Source organism: Magallana gigas, chromosome 3 (genome assembly GCF_963853765.1).
Source record: "Magallana gigas chromosome 3, xbMagGiga1.1, whole genome shotgun sequence".
Taxonomy (NCBI): Eukaryota; Metazoa; Mollusca; class Bivalvia; order Ostreida; family Ostreidae; genus Magallana; species Magallana gigas.
This window is the reverse complement of record NC_088855.1, coordinates 9,447,196-9,465,530: the sequence shown is the minus strand read 5'-3', so window position 1 is coordinate 9,465,530 and position 18,335 is coordinate 9,447,196. Positions and strand designations below refer to the sequence as shown.

Here is an 18,335-nt window from a genome sequence, read left to right as displayed (position 1 = left end):
CTCAATATTTTGAGGACCTTTTGTTTGTCCACTCAGTACTTTATTTAAATGTTAACCATGTGAAATATATCTTTTTGTTTACAATTAAAATGATAGGCAAATTATTGTACACGTATCATGCTTCTGATATATTAAAATTTACTGAGAATATGCAAAAAATATAAAAACTTCTGTACATCATCTTTTTCAACTAAAGGCTGCAACAAAAGTAACATCAAATACTATAATTTCTTTCTTACGCTAGATCAAATCAATTTATTAATATTTCATTTTTTAATTGAACATCTGAGGAAAAAAAGTATGAGTGGATGAGTGATTAAATAAATGAAATGTTAATTTTTAAGGCAAAGTTTTGGGCAATATTATTTCTACGTTTCCTTTTCTGATGTATAAATTAAAATGATTGAAAACAAAACACTCAGCAGAAATAAAATAAGATTTCCTGTAAGTGGGAAAATTAAGTTTAAATACGAGAACGCGGAGCGCAATAAATTTATTTGATGTGGCCTTAGAAACATGATCCACCCCCTTGAGTTGAATGTGTTGTATTCGAGTTATCTTTCTTCCCGGAAATGCTATGAGGCGCATGTTCAAGAGCAAGATGGCAGCTGAGGAGAAACCTTGGTTCATAAATTACGAAATTGATTGATAAATTATCTATCGAGCTGTACTTTAATTAAAATAGTCATGGCGCTGTGCAAGCAAACAGCCCACGAGTTTATCCAGAACACGTTCAGCCCAGCAGTGGCTGTGCTGTGTAGCCCGGATGCCGAGGTGTTGTGTCAAAAGAACAACTTGACTTTCGTTGAGTTGGTGCAACCGTTTTGTCGCCTCACAACAGAGGGTACTGTATAAATGTTTGCATGCATCATGAAAGAGTTCATATCAGCGTTAATATACTGTATATTTGAATAGGTAGAGTTTGTGGGATTGGAGGGGCCTCGTTACACTGAAAAGTGGGCGGTCCCTTTTTTTGTAGGAAAAATCCCTTCACTTGTTTTGTGTCGCAGTCTTTTGCTTCACAGTTTTTCCCACAACCTCTTTGCAAATCAGACACAAAATGCCAGTGAAATACAAGTGGGGGCCTTTTTCATGTCCTGCATACGCAGTAGTTGCACTACATATTAAACAAATTTACCATAACAGGTATCTCACCAATCTCATTGAGACTGAGGACCTTAAGGGATTGTAAACTCTTGATGAGCCTACATAGCTTATCTACTGTTCTTGTATGAAATAGCGGTATGAGAGATTTTACTTGAATGTGGCTCACTACACCTTGAATTAATGTTTCAAATCAGCAGAAAAGTCACTTGATTATGATAAAAAGCAGGATATAAGTCAAATAGACAAAAAAATTGCAATTTTGGATAAAAAATTTAATGATCTTTTTCAAAAATTTAGTTCAGTCAATATGAACAAAAGCTCCAGGTGGATTCAAACTCATGATCTGCGGTTCACAAGTCCAATACTTTAACCACTGAGCTATGGTGATATTCAACCAAATTGATCGATATAAACAAATAAACAAAACATTTAAATCACCATCTTGTGACATAGTGTCTGAAAAAGTATGTCTTGCTCTAGGTGTTGTGAGGTACCTTAAAAGTTAGTGTTTACCTTTTCGTACCTAAAATATAGGTCTCTTTCTAATTAAATATTAAGGTCCTTGGTGACACTTATAGGTCAATAAAATGAGATGTAGGATAATTTTTTTTTTCAAATTCTCGTAAATTATTAACTGTTATCTGTTATTGAACAGCTTTTTAATTAGGAAATGTTTTGCCCAAATATATACATGGTACATGTTTTTCTATATTTTCATGCAGTGTTCAAACAGGGGTTATGTATACGAATAAGGAAATAATGATTCCTTTACCAAGCCAACAGTCTTCCAAGTAAAATGAAATATCATTACTATATATTTCAGCTAGCTAAGTACATGTACTATTTAACTGCACCCACAATTTGGCAATGTTAACAGATTTAAATTTCAGCAGGAAAAATAAGTCCCCTATATTTCATGGAAACTCAAGACCTTTTGTTTTGTTTCTTTAGTTCACATCAGAGATCCAAATAATATTCCTCACACTATCAAGAACCTGAAGATTACAATGCGGGACATGAACATGCAACTTCCCCAGGCAGTGACAGCCAGGAAGATGATGAATGATGTGGTGGCCAGTACTCAACCCCAGTTGGTTGAAGGGGGCAGGGGAAATGTGGTCACTTTTGGGAGTTACGACTTACAGTTATCAGGTATGGATGGGAAGATAACAAATGAAAGGTGGTTAACACTATTACCAGTATTTCTGTCCTCTGTACTGGTTACAATTGTTATGTGTAAGTTTTAGTGCTGAAACGAATGTTCGAATATTCGCGAATGAATAGTAAATTTCTAATATTCGAATGTATATTTAGCATTCGAATATTCGATCACATGTTAAACGCCCATATCAAGCACTGTAAACTATGCAGCATCGTGTTATTTCATTTTACTCGGAACGAAAGTAAATATAAAGCCATCTATGACTGTCATGCTTGGTAGAGTCAATTACTTAACCCAGTAATAGACTCTTCCGCCATGCTTGTTTACCTTGAAAGTAAAAGCAGGGTTTACATTAAACGGAGACAAACATTCTGGATTTCTCAATTCATGTCAGACGCTGGAGAAAAAAATTGCTTAACTGTTTGAACGAGTGTGAGCTACGGAGAGTTAATATCAAAAGGCACATCGAACGTTTTTTAAAAAAGATACCTCGATATAATTTGTTTTTTTTTTTAAATAAACAGAAGATTTCCGGAGTTATGAGCGTTATCAGTTTTCTGTTTAATACTATATCAAACATGGCGGAAATTTTTGGACTGACTTACGCAGTAACGTATCGGTCTCATCCAGGAGTAAGGACTGCAGTATATTATTAAAGAAGTAATAAATCTTTTGATTGTAGTTGATGGAGATTTTTAAAAAATCAGTATATTATTATTTGCTTAAAAATTAAATGTGCACCCTATTCAATGGATACTCATGCATTAACGTTAAGTGTCAACTTCGAACTGACATGTTTAAGCAGTCTACACATACACCCACTTAGTAATACAAACTATCATATATGCTTAATACATTGTCTATGACGTCTACGAATATTCGAATACGAATCGAATAGCACTCACGAATATTCGAATACTGATTTATGGTATTCGTTTCAGCACTAGTAAGTTTACTGGTAAGATTAATAGTATGTTTGTTATTTGCATTATAAATATTTTCATGATTTGGAGGAGAATAAGGTCAATCCTTTCGATGAATTAAAACAAATGTCTACTGATATACTGGTATTTAAGCTTGCTGCTCTGTAGAGCACGATTTGCCATAGATTTTAATAGTTATTTGATATCTACATGTTGTTATATTATCCTCATTGTTTACCTATCATTTCAGTTCTTATTTTCAAGAATTAAAACGTGAATTTTCATACTTCAGCATCAACACCATGGTATGAAGCCTACAGAGACACTTTCCTGAAAGTTCTACCACCAAGTGACCATGAATTTCTGAGCCATTGTTTAAGTTGTATCCTATCAAATCGGCTTTTAATTCAATAGTGATATGATCTACGATTAAGATATTAACCAGGTTTCAATATCACAAGATTTTATTCAGATTGTATTTTAAAATTTTGAAATCATGCAAACATTTTTAACATTTTGAAATTATTTAAAAATAAATTTTTTGGAGACAAGAATGCTGTGTTACGTAGGCATAATGGGTGTTACAATCCTTGACTAGTGTCCAGGTATATTTGTGGTGTCCTCTGGCCACTCGGACCCAATCACTGCCTTCAACTCCCTCTCCTCCAATCAGCATCAGCAGCAGACTCAGTTCCCGACCAAGATGCCCCGCTGGTTCTGTCCCGGGATCCTCAAGTATTACGTGCTGCTCCATGACGTAGTAGAGGGGGAAGATGCTAAGTACGATATTGCACAGTATCACAACCTTACCCTCAGGTCTGCTTATAGATGGGTGTCCCTGACCTCCCACTCTGTGTTGTGTCCTCTGGTCAACATGTGGCACCTGTGTAACCTGTTCAACAGTCTCTAATACTATGCACTTTATCACCTATTTTTATGTTGTTATGAATTCAATCAAATGTGTTGTAGTTAAACATGAACTGCAAAATTTAAATCCATGTTAACGAAACTTTATGCTGCATATGTAAAGATGTATTTTTCTTGGGTAAAACTGATTCCATTTGATACAGTCTTTATGGCATTTGAATTAAAGCTTCATAATCATTTATCTTTTGAATTGGTGTACTTTCAACTTTGATCCACATTGAATCAATGTTGAGATGTTTTAGCTTGGGGAAGACATGATCAGTTTTTGCTGTGACTTCAGGGCAGAAGCTGTGTATCAGAGTATGAAGTCAACTTTCGGTGGCCAGAACTGCCATCTCCTGCACATAAACTCGCGGAGTCTACACACGGCAGAAAGCATGCATACAGACCTCCCTGATCCATGGAGCCAGTTCCTCAACAAGAATAATTCAGAAGCAAACAGCGTAAGTACAGGGCAGTCCAAAAATGGGCAGTCAGTTTTGAGTGTTTATGACTTTATTAGTATGATTGAGTGCAATAAAAAATCAGTGAAAGCAATATTGGGTACAATTTTGATATTAGAATTTTTAATGTGAAATTGTAATATATGTCCTAGATGACCAGAATTTTTTTTTTAATAAAATTCTACAATATGTTTCAGTCTTATATAAAAAAAAAAGGTCAAGGTTACATGCAGAATAATTATATTAGCACATTTTTTGCAGCAAATTAAGATTCCTTAAAAATACAGCCCAATTTGCTTTAAAGAATAGTTGTTATAGATCAATAAATCTGTGTTTTATGAAATGTAAACAGTTTATGTACCGATAGGTTGTCATGATATTTGAATGAATTATGGTTATGATCATGATTAGTACTGTCTTGAAAAATCTTTATAACTTTTTTGAATTGTTGTGATTTGTCTACTCAAAGCATGATGTAAAATTTTTTTAACATGTAAAAATGCAACAAATATGAGAAAAACGGTGTTGATTCAAGATAGAAATAAGTGATAGGGCACGGATTGTTCAGTAGTTGCATGATCAAAATTAATGATCTAGATTCTGTGTAGTAATCTGTACATCTTGTGTGGCATTCTGAAATAGTCCATAGTCATAGACTTGAATAATTTTCAGAGAAAGCGAAACAAAGCTAGGTATTACATAGCCTGGGTAAGTGAAGGCCTTATTTATTCTCTCCTTAGTGCTTTGTTTCAGTTGCCACTTTCTGGGGAGACATTTTGTTTTTTTTGTAAAATTGAAGATGTGCATGAGCTGCAGTTATAGAATCATTTGCTTTGTAGTATTTTTTTTTCATTTCATGATTGTATGTGTATACATGTAATTTAGTGTTCAGGGGTAGATACTGAGTCTTTAGTCAGTGTTATTTATTCCTATTTTATTTAAATGTTTGTCCAAGATTCATCAAAACATTGAAAAGAATCAGATACATTGTCTCAACAAACTACTGGGAAACTAAATCATATCATTTGAAATGTCCATGGTTTTGTACATTCACTGTTATTGATGTAGCTGACTTGAAATGGATTCCCATCAACAATGCAGGGTGCTCATTAATAGATTTTTGATTAATGATGTACAAAACTTAAATATGAATTGATTATACTTGTAAAGTGAGGTAATTTTGCAGATTAAAGATTTTTTTTATTGCTCTTTACTTCCATCATTCATGTTTTATTTCTAACTTCACACACTGTCAATTATTTTCAAACTGAATTTGTTCATTTTGAAGCATGGAATTCTAGAACTGATATATGTTGTAAGAGGCATGATATGTTGTGAGCTTATTTTCATAGTAGATCAATCTTTCAATATTGTTCCAGTAGGTTTAACTCATCGCAAACCCAAACTTTAGGAAAAAAATAATTAAAAGCATGCTGCTTTGCCATAGACACACTAAATTCATCAATGTAAATTTTAGATTAACACATTTTCCCCTAAAAACAATATGTGAACATGCCTGCTAGAATTTTAAACTTGCCCTGATAATAAATTTATATACACTACAGTTAGGGCTGGTTAATTATAAGCTTGTGCTGTATGTTTTAGGAGGGAGCAGAATATGACACCGGGAGCAGCAGTGTAGTTGATGATGCCTTCCCCTCCAAGGTGTCTGAGGGGGCAATAGAGAACTCCACCCTGACAGGACCCATCCTTTCCAACAGTAGCCTGGTTGACATGTCCCCAGACTCGGGGGAGGGCACAGGTAATTTCCAGTCAATACTGTACATTCCTAATTAAAAGCGAGGAATTTATATTCGCGTCAAATCGCTAGAAGCATTTCTCGCAGATTTTTTAAGATATCGCTAATATTTTCTGTGAGTTGGTAATTCTAAGAAATATGGATAAATGTTATCGCTATTTGATACAAAACAGCAAGATAGCGGAATTAAGTACTCGCTTGATATAAGGAATTTACAGTAGATAGAAAGAACAGATCTATCAAGTAGAAATTAAAAAGTTCATATCATTTTAACACTTTTCATAAATTACAATATGTAGTCTAAATAAATGTATTGCTGTAAATTCTTATTACATATATCATAGTAAATGTATCACCATCAATGTGTATTACACCCTGAAATTAGGTATAGTGAAAGGAACTGTACAGATTAGAGAAATAAGTACCCGGTAATCATGTGTATATGCATTTGAAATTTTTATAGGCAATTAGAATTTTTTAAAGTAACAGAATTGTAATGGTGTTATAGTTATGGACGTCTATTTAGCATCCTCAGGGTCTCTGGCCAGTGAGACGTTTGACCACCCCCTGTCTGAACCCTCACTGGACAGCATGAACCACATAGAGAGTCCTCTCTCCCAGGACAAGAGCTACGACCCAGAATTGAACCACTCATCTTCCAAGGCTAAACTGACTGACCGGAGACAAGGGGGCCACGGGATATGTCTGACCACCAGTGACCAAGACAGAATCAAGATCTTCATGCATGAGCTGTGTGTGCGGGCTCTCATTCCGTGGACCGAGAGACAAATGAAGATACTTAATGAACAGGTACAAAGCAAGGAAACCGAGCAGTCCTCAGATTAGGCTACAGTCTTAAAATAGGCAAAATGTAACTTTTCTCACTTCAAGTCTTAGTTTTACATTACCGGTATTCAATGCACACCAATCTTCTTTAATTTTGTAGTTGATTTGATCCTTAAAATGAAACATTCATCCAAGTATACATGTCCGTGAATTTAATTATCCTGAAACCGTATACATTTGAAATCCAGGAAAATCGAACCTCACTAATAGAAATGAAGCTATGGGTATTATGCACTTTAAGGTAGCTGCTCTTATTACAGTGTGACTGGCTTCTCTTAAACCTTTCTTTGCTTTTTTCAGCATGCTTCAAGGAAAGGTATTAGCAAATCTTTATTCAGTGCCACTAAACGATGGTTTGGTGGAAATAAACCTACAGGGCAGGTTGCAGCAAATCAGAATACTACAGTTGTGTGAGTATAATTACATGTAGATGTACTGGTTAAGAAAGCTTTAAAAAATACAGGTACTTGTAGTTTGTATGTTTGACCTGTCTAAACTTTTGCAGCGACATTTTGCAATAATTTTTTTCACATTTAAAGGTACACCAGTGATGCTCCAGAGTTACAGATGAGGAGACTAGGGGATCTTGCTTTCCTGTTCCAGATGTATGATTTTGCTTACAACACTTATCATGCAGCCAAGCGTGACTTCAATAATGACCATGCATGGTTGCATTATGCAGGGGCATTGGTGAGTGTGCATTCGAATCTTTAAAGCCAAAACTATGAATTATTAAACTTATATACTCAGCTGCAATTTTATTGGTGTTTTAGTTGTAAAGATTGGAATATAAGCTTAATGGTAAGACATGGTATTTGTTGCTTCAGGAAATGGCCTGTATATCAATGTTTATGAGTGGAAATCCTAGAGAACAGAAATACCCTTTCCATTATATGGAGTCTGCCATAACAACGTATCTCCAGTCTTGCAAGTATGTTTTATTTTATTTTGAAATGGTTATAGCAAAGAAAATACATTTTCGAAACTTCTTCAATATAAAGAATATAAATTTAATAAAGTTATACTTTTTCCCTCTTTGTATCTAATCATTCTTTTTTATGAACATAAAGTATATCAGTTATAAGGAATGAGAAAGTCTTTTTTTAACAGCTTCATCACAAGCAATATTTATTGTATTTTAAGAATGGATCAATAAAATCAGATGTACTTGATATGTGGAATTCTGAAATGTATTTAATTTTCTAATTATCATGTTATTTTTGTTTACACTTAGAAATCCATTATATGCAACAAGGGCAACACTTGTGAGTACTGAAGCTCTCAAAAGTAGAAAAATGTACAATGAAGCAGCTCTGCAGTTCATCAAGCTGACTAGTGAGGTAGAGTGTCAAATGATTAAGACTCCTCTCTTAGACACAAGATTATTAAAATTTGCTGCCTCAGAATGTTTCATTTCAAGAAGAGGATGAAGTATAAAATTCAGAACTTATTCCCGATTCCAGTTGTACATGTATGTTAGTACAATAGAAATCAAATCATTGTTTATATATTCTGTCTCTTCAGGATTCAGATTTACGGAGTGCTCTTCTCTTGGAACAAGCTGCTCATTGCTACATTAATATGGAGGTTCCAAAGGTCAGAAAGTACGCCTTCCACATGATATTGGCGGGCCATCGGTACAGCAAGTCTGGACAGAGGAAGCACGCCCTCAGGTCGTACTCCCAGGCCCTGCAGGTGTATAAAGGCAAAAACTGGGCGCTGGCGGAGGTAACAGTTTTATATCTGTGTACATGAAGGAAAGTGTAGATATTGCAAATAATGAATACAAAAAGAAACAATCTTCTGATCTGTACATTATTACACATGTTTATAAATTTCATGAAGAGATGTGTTGTACAAATTGTATGTATACGAGATGAAATTGTGTCTGTTTCAGGATCATATAAACTTCACTCTGGGAAGACAGTCCCTTAATTTGAAACAGTTAGATAATGCTACTGCAGCTTTCAAGCACCTACTAACAGAGAATAGTAAACAGATTCCTAGTCAACAAAATGCTTTTTTAAGAGAATACCTTTTTGTGTACAAGGTAAACCATTTCTGACAGCTTCTTAACAAGTTTATTATACATTACAAGCTTAATTTATGTTAAAATCATTGTCAAAAACAATGCGTAATTCACTTATTCATGATTTTCAGCAACTTTTGAGTCAAGAAGTGTCCAATTATGGCAGTGTTCATTCCAGTTCTTTACCTGAGCTGCCAATCCCCGTGCTTGACAACAATGCAACAAAAGTCCTTGTAGGCCACAAACCCCAGCACAACCAAGGTAACCCAGGTCATCATCTAGATTCCATGTAATAAAATCATTGAATAACTTAAGAAGTATTAAAGCCAGCATATGAAAGGTTATATATAAAGGATTGGTTATGGTAATAAAGAGAAAGCCTGTTGCCCAATCCTATTCAGATTTAAGAAATTAAGAAATTGTTTAGATATGCATTTAATTATGTATTGCTCTTGTTATATGATCAAGTAATAATGATGATTTTAAAGTTTCCTCATGCACGTACATGTAGATGCTACACTTACAGTTAATCATTAATAGAGGTAAGTTTTAAGCTGGAACTTTTTTCCACAGATAAATCTGGACACATAGGCTATGACTACAGTGAAAGTAACCACCCACGGTGGGCAGCGCTGGAGGAGGCTCTGGTCTCGTCCGCTAACAACGGCATCATTCCCGTCACCCACAGACCAACAATCCAGTGCTTTACAAACAAAACAGACAACAGGTTTAACCCTGTGGCATATGTAGGAGGTAGGAGAGAAAAAATGGAGATTATGTCCTGTTCGTTTTAAAAAATAGTTTAAAAGAATAATGCCTATTATAGGTTTAAATTTTCAACTTATATAATTAACAAAATATCTATAGTAGCAGCTCTATGTACATGTATTATTAATGGATATAAACAAGAAATTTTTGTTTCACACTGTTAGCCTTCTGCAATTCTGCACTGATTCCTACACAAAACAACAAAACGGTACTGAGACATTGTACACTATATACAAGTGAGCTGTTGATTGACCTGAGATTTACGCTTGTTTTGTTTAGAACCGGTCACGGTTGAGCTGTTTCTGGTAAACCCCCTTAAGGTGGTTCTGGTGCTGAACGAGGTCACACTTCTCTGGAGTTTCCTCCCCTCCATCCCTGGACAGGAAAAGCCACAACTCATCACCAATGAAGTCTTTTCTTCTGTGAAGGTAAGACCACGGTGCAGTTAGAATGGTCAATAAGAAATAAATCTGCAGCAGAATTCAGTGGACAAATTAATTACGAGTCCTTTGCGTGACTTGCTTTGATGAGTGGATATGCTTTAACTAACCATTCCAACACAATATATCAATAACTTTGATTTTGTAATTATTCTGTTAAGGAAAAAATTGCAACATGTATAATTTAAATGTGTTCTTTTTCTTAGAATACTCTTGCCAATGAAATAATCCACACACAAGTGATTGATGAAATAGTGCTACCTGGAAGTGAAAGATCTCCAGTAAGGGAAACTAATTTTTCTATTTTAAAATTATGAAATCAATAACTAACAATTTGTATTATAATAATGATACATACATTATGTATGTAACCAAAAAAATCATGTTTCTTTAACTGTCAGTGAAACATTGTCATGTGTAACTCTCTCCCCAGATACAATTCACCTTGACCCCACACCAGACTGGGGAGCTCAGGATTGTGGGTATTTGTTACAATCTCTCGAGTTCCCTGACTGATGACCGGAACATTAAACCGTCCCCAGCTAACACGGTGTTTGTCCGGGGGAAGCAGAGACTGGACGTACAGGGACCCAGGCTTAACAACACCAAGGAGGAGAAATCCAGCAAAGCGTACGGGCCGGACCGCAGGCTGGACCTGGTGGTACAGCCGGAGATGCCTCAGCTACAGGTAGGGTGGTTTGGTATAGGTGAAAGATAAAGATCATGTCAGGAAGGGATGCATAAGTTACAGTTATGGAGATTTTATAGAGGCATTAGATAAAGCTCATCTTTTCAACCAGACATTCTTCACTAACTAGAATGTAGATTTTGTAGGGGTGTTGGATAAAGTTTATTTCTGCTTATATACAGTAAAACACGCAATTAAAGGAAGTGCCAGGGACAGGTGATTTTACTTCGTTAAAAACGTAATTCGTTATATCCGTCAAGATTACAACATGTAATTAAGTCACGGTGAATGAAAACCACTTTGCTGTAAGTGTCAATTCATTATAACTATATTCTCTGTTTTACTGTGTCAGTTAAAGGTACCTCAGGTACATGTATGGAGATTTGGTATGGGCATTAGATAATGCTTATCAATTGTTGTATGTCCTTTGCTTATAAGGCTGAGGTAAAATTTACTTTTTCCAAAGAGCAGAATTGCTTGTATTTATTGGTTTTAATGTACATTGTTCATTTATTAGATGTTGAATAATTGATTTGAAAATCTTTAGATTTAAAGGATTTCACATTTAGACTGTGAAAATTTCTATAACCTTAGTGGTCTTCAAATATGATTTTATTTTTCAGGTTTCATTTTGCAATTTTCCTAAAAGTTTGCTGTGTGGTGAAGTACATGCAGTGATGTTACAGTTTACAAACATTGGGACTAGTCCTCTACATAAACTGAAACTAGCCACTTCTACCCCGGAGTTTATAACCCTAGGGGGTCATGGAGAACTTCCCAAGTTTCCCTGTGTGTATCAGAGTGTTAGTGAGGTATCGGGTGAAGAGACAAAGTGTTGTTGCAATACAAAGGACAAGGTATCTAGTGTAATGGACATTCCGTTACCTAACCGGACACTCCAGCCAAAGAATACGGTGTCGGTGCCTGCCTGGGTCAGAGGGAATGATATAGGGGGCGTACATGACGTACATTTTATGTTTTATTATGAACCTGTGACGACCAACACCCCGAAAGTCAGGTCAGTCAATAACTCAGTGAGATTTGTTTTAATCTTTAGATTTGATAGATAAAGTTTAAAATCACACGTAAATAGGTATTTATGTTTATTGTCCTGATAAATTCTTTGTAAAACCCTGCAGCAACACTTTAATTTGCACCACCAATTTTAACACTGGTGATAACATGACAAAATTTACAAAATATTAATAACCGGGTAGAATACAGAAAATGAAAGATATACATGTACATGTTTTATATTGATTTGACCCTGTTAGATTTGTTTAAGTTCTGCATTCTTTAAATAACAGACATAGACTTCAGAGACACACGGCGGTCATCAACACGCTAGAGTCCCTCAGTGTGAGGTCAGTGGCCCGTCGAGCAAACAGTGCTCACCAGAACTCGGCCGCCCAAGGAAGCTGTGTCATCTCTTGTGAAATGGAAAACATTAGTCAGGTTAGAAAACAGTCAAGCCAGAAAACATTACTTAGAAGTAAACTTAGTACTTTAAGGAATAAAAACTCATTAATGATTAAAAAAGGGCAGCAAATCAGAATTTATATTCATCTACATGAAAGTTGTGCAAAGACTTGTTTATGTGTGCCTTGTACATTATGCCTATATTGATACCAGCCATAAACTTATTATAGGTGCAGACCAACAGGGCCTATGTCAAAGAGATCCAGGTGAACCAGGTGTCCTGTGCCAGTGACCTGTGGTCAATCAAGTACCTCAACTCTCAGGACAAGTCAGGTAAATACTCAGTACGAACGGTGGCTTGTTACTTGTTACTTATCAGTAACTGTTCAGGTAAAATTAACAAAACAATTCACAAGTTACAAGGCAGGTTACCTGCTTACCATTTGCTCTACTACTTACATGTAACATTCACTACATGTAACATTCACTACATGTAACATTCACTACGGCAAGTATCGGTATGAATACTGGCATAAACTTGTATACAAAACTTTAGGTTACTGGTCAGGCTAACTACAATTGTCCTTTGTATAGCATTGATATGACTGTTTTTAAAGACCAACCAATAGATGTTGCTGTTCTTCCAGATATTACAGTGGGCTGCAGGGAGACAATGCATCTATGCTTGAAAGCCACAAAGAGTGCCAGTAACTTGGGTAAGTGGGCCTCCAACAACCCCTTCAGTGATCTACTTCTCTCGTGTGATTTATTGATAGATTGTGTGATTTGTTTGTTGTAGATTCTGTGCTGGGTAAACAGTCTGTGATATTTAGTGATGTCTCCTTTAGTGATCAGCAAGTAAGTTTTTATTTGAAATGATTTATTTAACTCATTTAGCTTTCATATTGTCTATATGACTATTTGCACCTTGTTATATCCATTTCTACACAATTGTAATAAACTGGGATTAACAAATCTTGAGATCACCAACAGTTAAATTTGTCTTATTCTAATATACCATACTTATCACATCACTGTAGTTTGAATTTTTCCCCTCTAGATAAATAGCGCTATGACACCTTGTGCCGATTTCTTTCTGAGATCAAAGTCACACAATAATGTTGAAGATTCTACGCAAAACAAAGTTGAAAACAGAGGGGAGAAAAACTTCAGCGACTTAAACTGTGCCATCCAGCTAGGAATGACACTTATCATTCTTTGGAAGGTAAAGCTGATCTCTTTATTTTTTGTGTGAGAATTACACAGTAAAACGAAAAGACTTATCAAATAAAAATCATATTATATTATATAAATGTTTTTATATTTAATTATATATGTTATGTAAAACTTTGTAAGTGATCAGGTTAGTTGTGTTTTGAGTTTAAGAGAGTATTCATTTTGTGTGGTTACATTGCAGAAGTTGTCTTCCATTGTGTCCTCAAACTAGTTATTTATGTGAAAGTTAAACCCTGGGTTTTGATTTTAAATTAAAATCAGCAGACTTATAAATGATAATAATGAGTTGTGAAAACAAGGTTTCATCAATATTTGTTGAATACCGATTTTCATTGATTTCGTTGTTAAGTTTTATCCTGAAAATTAAATGTTCATTGAAGTGCAGTTCCTACCAACAATTTGTATTGATAGGGTCATTAGCCATGAATTTACGTATCCTTGAAACTGTGATTTTAACTTAAGGTGGCTCGACACACCAATGCATTATTTGATGGATCAATGTAGAATTCTCTTTGAGAAATGATTATTTAAAAATGACACCTATATCGGCCTCTGATTATTTTATATGAATTTTTTTGTATTTTTTTATAGAAACCGGAAACATCGTTTTAGCTGCGAGCAAGATATATTAGAGCTAAAAATTTGTTATCAATTAATGCACAATACAATTATCTATAAATACATATCAAAAACGGCCAGATAAACTTTGAAATATTTTTGTAAAAAAAATATTTATGAAAATGAAAAAAAAAGGATTGTAGATATTTTTTAAATCTATGGATAAAAACTGCAGATAAACTGTTACTCGCATTTAACAATTGCTGTACAATCATATTTCAACAAGAAATTGAAACCAAATAGTGAAATTAAAGTATAAATGGAAAATTTTAAAATCGAACCGATCCCGATTGTAATTAAACTGATCCCGAACGAAATCACATAAAGTTAGAATGAATCAGAATTTTGCAAAAATTTCAGGTTGTTTAGCTGTAAAATGGCTTCTTCATTTACTAACTTTATAATTCATAACAATTACTTAGAAAAAAACTGCAGTTTATTTGTAAAATTTCAATTTTAAAATAATTCTGATCGGGATCAGTTTTTTTTTAATCGGGATCGGTTCAAATTTGATAAATAGCAATTTTTCCAAAATTTCGCATTTTCATTTCAATTTCTTTGTAAAATATCATTGTTTAGTAAATAGTTTATGTGACTATATGTTATTTTTAAAATTTTATCCATAGATTAAAAAGATATTAAAGAATTACAATTTTGATTTTCAGAAATATTTTTTTAATTAAAAAATTCAACACTTGACCAAACAATCTTTGGCATGAATTTATTTATAATTATATTACACATTAATTGATAACAAGTTTTAAGCTCTAATATATTCTGTTTGTCTGCAAAACAGTTTTTCCTATTTCACTGAAAAAATCCAAAAAAATTTGTATAAAATAACTGAAAGCCGATATTGATCTCTGTTTTGTGGAATCATGTTTCAAAAAAGATTCTCTATCGATCCATAAAATAAAATTTTGGTGTGTCGAGGAACCTTAATCCACGAAAATTGATACCCTTGAATATTAATAAACCCACAGTAGTAGTCTAGTGATGAAAATATTATCACTTATAAGTAAATGTTTTTCTTTATTTAATAGGCCTGTGTAATAGCAGAAGACGGGGAGGTCCAAATTAAAGTTGGTCAGCACCATGTCATCATCAAAAAGATTGACACCATATTTACTTCGTATCCATTCTTTATTGTAAGTTCTGTGTCATCAGTAATCAGTAACCAGGTATAGAGCTGTCTCTTCTTCTACGAAAAAAAACCAAAATAGAATTATATGATGCAATATGTTTGGTTGGTTCTGTAGATTCCCACTGAGAAACCCCCTGTACGCTTTACAAAAACCTGGGAAGAACAGGAGAATCCGAGGCCAGAGGCCGAGGTCACTACACAAATGGTGGACATTAACTTCAGCCACCAGGCCCAAGTACCGCATAACTTCCAAAACAACAAGTAAGATGTACTGTATATGATTATCTAAATAAGTTCATGATATTTGCTCATTCCTATGCATTGGTGAAAGTGATCAATAATATTACTTTCTTTTGTAGATTAGCCATTGTTCCAGTTACATTGTTACTGAGGAACTGCACAAAAACCTCCTTGGATATTTTAGTTGATACTAGCAAGTCACCAGACAGGTAGGGTCTTGTCAGCAAAAATCACAACTTTTTACAGTGATTTGAGTTTGACATTTTTGATGCAACTCTGCATATGTGATACCATCATTTGATTTTATAACATTACAGGCATGTTATACCATCATTAAATTTCATCAATTTACAGGTTAAACAACAGAACAGAGGAGAAATTTGTGAATCCTGAAGCTCATCATTTGACAAGTTTTAGCTGGGTCTCCCAGACATTAACCAAAGTAAACTTAGATGCAAATCAGCAACGAGCTGTCCACATGACGGCATGTTTCAGCAAGCCAGGTATTTACAATGTCAACCGGCTGTCTGTGTTTGTGACTTACAACAAGGACGCCTCAGAAATGGTTCTACAGAAACATCCATCACCAAGTGTTGTTGTTGTGGAGGATGTTTCAACAGAGTGAAGTCGAGCAGTGTTCACCCAGTGTTCTAAACAACTGACGAAGTGACAAGGATAAAATAATTGGTTTCCTTGCCTTTGTGGTAAACAAGAGTATGACTCTTTAGTCATGTACTGTGATTTCTTGGAGGGTAGGAACCAATTTAATGAGGAGAACCAGAATGATCATGTGACCAGCATAGGTTTGCTGTGTAATCTAGTCTCTACCATGGCTTTCACTGACAGATCGAGTTCACTGGATTGTAATGTAGTGTTTCATGATATTCTTTTCCATATTGCTATGTGTATACTGTGAAATCATTAGATTTCGTGGTGGCTCATTTTTCGTGGAATTTGTGGGTACCTCTCATCCACGAAATAACATCCTTCACGAATTGATGAATTAGGGTAATAAAGTCATATTCCCTTTTGTAGATATATATGAATACACGAAATTACGTCCCCACGAACCTGTAAAATTTAAGTCATCCACGAAAATTGGCCACCACGAAATTTAATGATTCCACAGTATAAATATGTGGCCAAAAGAAATGCGCTTGCTCATTAAGACTTTGTAATGGCTGTTTTATATTAGGTATCATTCTCGTATTAAAACTTATGCAATATATTAAGATTTGTACAACATGGGTTGTATTAAGTTGTTTTTGTTGCTGTTAGTTTATTGATTTTAGTTAAGCTTGGTCATTGTTCATGCTGAATGTTATAAAAACATGTACCAACATTCCAGAGTATACATGCATGTTTTGGTATAAAAGTTTTAGTAGTAGAGTACATTCCTAATCATCGTTGTCACTCAAATCAAACATGTTCACATTACTTCTGAACAAAGTTGAATTACCTCTTACAAAAGTTTTGATGTAAATCCACTGTTTCACCTGGCATAGATGTAATTGTAGTGAGTTCAGTTCTAAGACATTACCTGATGTATGTGTAGCAGTAGATACCTATCTCAAAAACACTAATCAAATGCCCCTATTATTGCTGTGGATTAGTTATTCTGATGGTCCCAGTAGCCGTATTTCTCTGTATACACCTGGTGCTTTGAGTGTTGTTTCAGTCAGTTTCCTTCTTTTAAACTTAGTGTATCCCTGACCTGATTTAAGTTTTTATGTCAAGGACATTTGTATTTCAAGGACAGTATAGAAGCTGATAAAAAGGGTACTAATTAACAGACACACAAAGTGTTATGTACGATAAAAGGTTATTTAGGCAAGTCATGTTTACTGCATTGCCAAAGCAAAAAGTTCAGAAAATCTAACGCAATTCTGTTGAGTAAGTTTCTTCAAGACCTCTTGTTTATTTGAATTACTACTCTTATTTGAAGAAGAATAATAACTGTTGACAGACGACAAAATGAGTATTTTAATGTTTATGTGTTTAGACAGTGGTAGATACACCACTTGATTGTGTAGGACTTATGGAATGAGATTATTCTGTAGGTGAGGTGTACCAGTGTCCATTGCTGCTGTGAGTTTTGTTTATTTATGAAAAAAAATCCAATGGATTGTGTGCATTATTGCCATATTAACCAATAAATGTCTGTGATTTACAATCATTTCCAATATTAAATGGAAGAAACATTTTGTCTGATTTTTTTCTTTTTTTATTTTCTCCTGTTTATTCAAGGTTTTTCATGTCGGCTTTGAATTTTGTTCGAAAGCAAAGTATTTTTTTTTTTGTCCATTTGCTTTCATGTCTGGTGCAATTATCTTCACATATTCTGTTTGAGGCCTGTGCATCGTATTTACGGTTTCATTTGTTACGGTTAATTTTCGTTTTGATCTACAGAAACTTCTATAATGGAGGTAAAAATCAATATGCTCAATATAGCAAGTCATTTTTTTGTTTTTAGCTCTATGTACCTCCTTAGAAATGTTTAGCAATACATAAGTCAGGTACCTGTGCTTTATAAATATTGCACACGGAGCGACTCGGGCACAATCAACTTTCATTGATTTACTCAAG

At 34.6% G+C, this 18,335-nt stretch overlaps 1 protein-coding gene across 3 annotated transcripts; it reads left to right on the top strand.

Annotated features, from left to right (window-relative positions):
• Positions 1–580: 580 nt before the first annotated feature.
• On the top strand, positions 581–17,953 carry LOC105329248 (trafficking protein particle complex subunit 8). Of its 3 annotated transcripts, none has more exons than XM_011430440.4 (29): positions 581–844; positions 2,059–2,259; positions 3,485–3,574; positions 3,798–3,972; positions 4,400–4,562; positions 5,235–5,270; positions 6,168–6,324; positions 6,848–7,131; positions 7,468–7,577; positions 7,707–7,857; positions 7,995–8,098; positions 8,402–8,507; positions 8,692–8,895; positions 9,065–9,217; positions 9,328–9,457; positions 9,770–9,949; positions 10,244–10,392; positions 10,611–10,685; positions 10,838–11,092; positions 11,716–12,110; positions 12,400–12,547; positions 12,742–12,844; positions 13,159–13,227; positions 13,311–13,369; positions 13,572–13,736; positions 15,409–15,513; positions 15,625–15,770; positions 15,869–15,958; positions 16,104–17,953. In XM_011430440.4, the coding sequence occupies exons 1-29, from the start codon at positions 688–690 to the stop codon at positions 16,372–16,374; spliced, it is 4,431 nt and encodes a 1,476-aa protein (XP_011428742.3). In that variant the 5' UTR covers positions 581–687; the 3' UTR covers positions 16,375–17,953. The 3 variants fall into 3 exon arrangements, with proteins under 3 accessions (XP_011428742.3, XP_065934477.1, XP_065934478.1); XM_066078405.1 differs by having other exon boundaries at positions 3,798–4,008; XM_066078406.1 differs by lacking the exon at positions 5,235–5,270 and having other exon boundaries at positions 3,798–4,008.
• Positions 17,954–18,335: the final 382 nt, after the last annotated feature.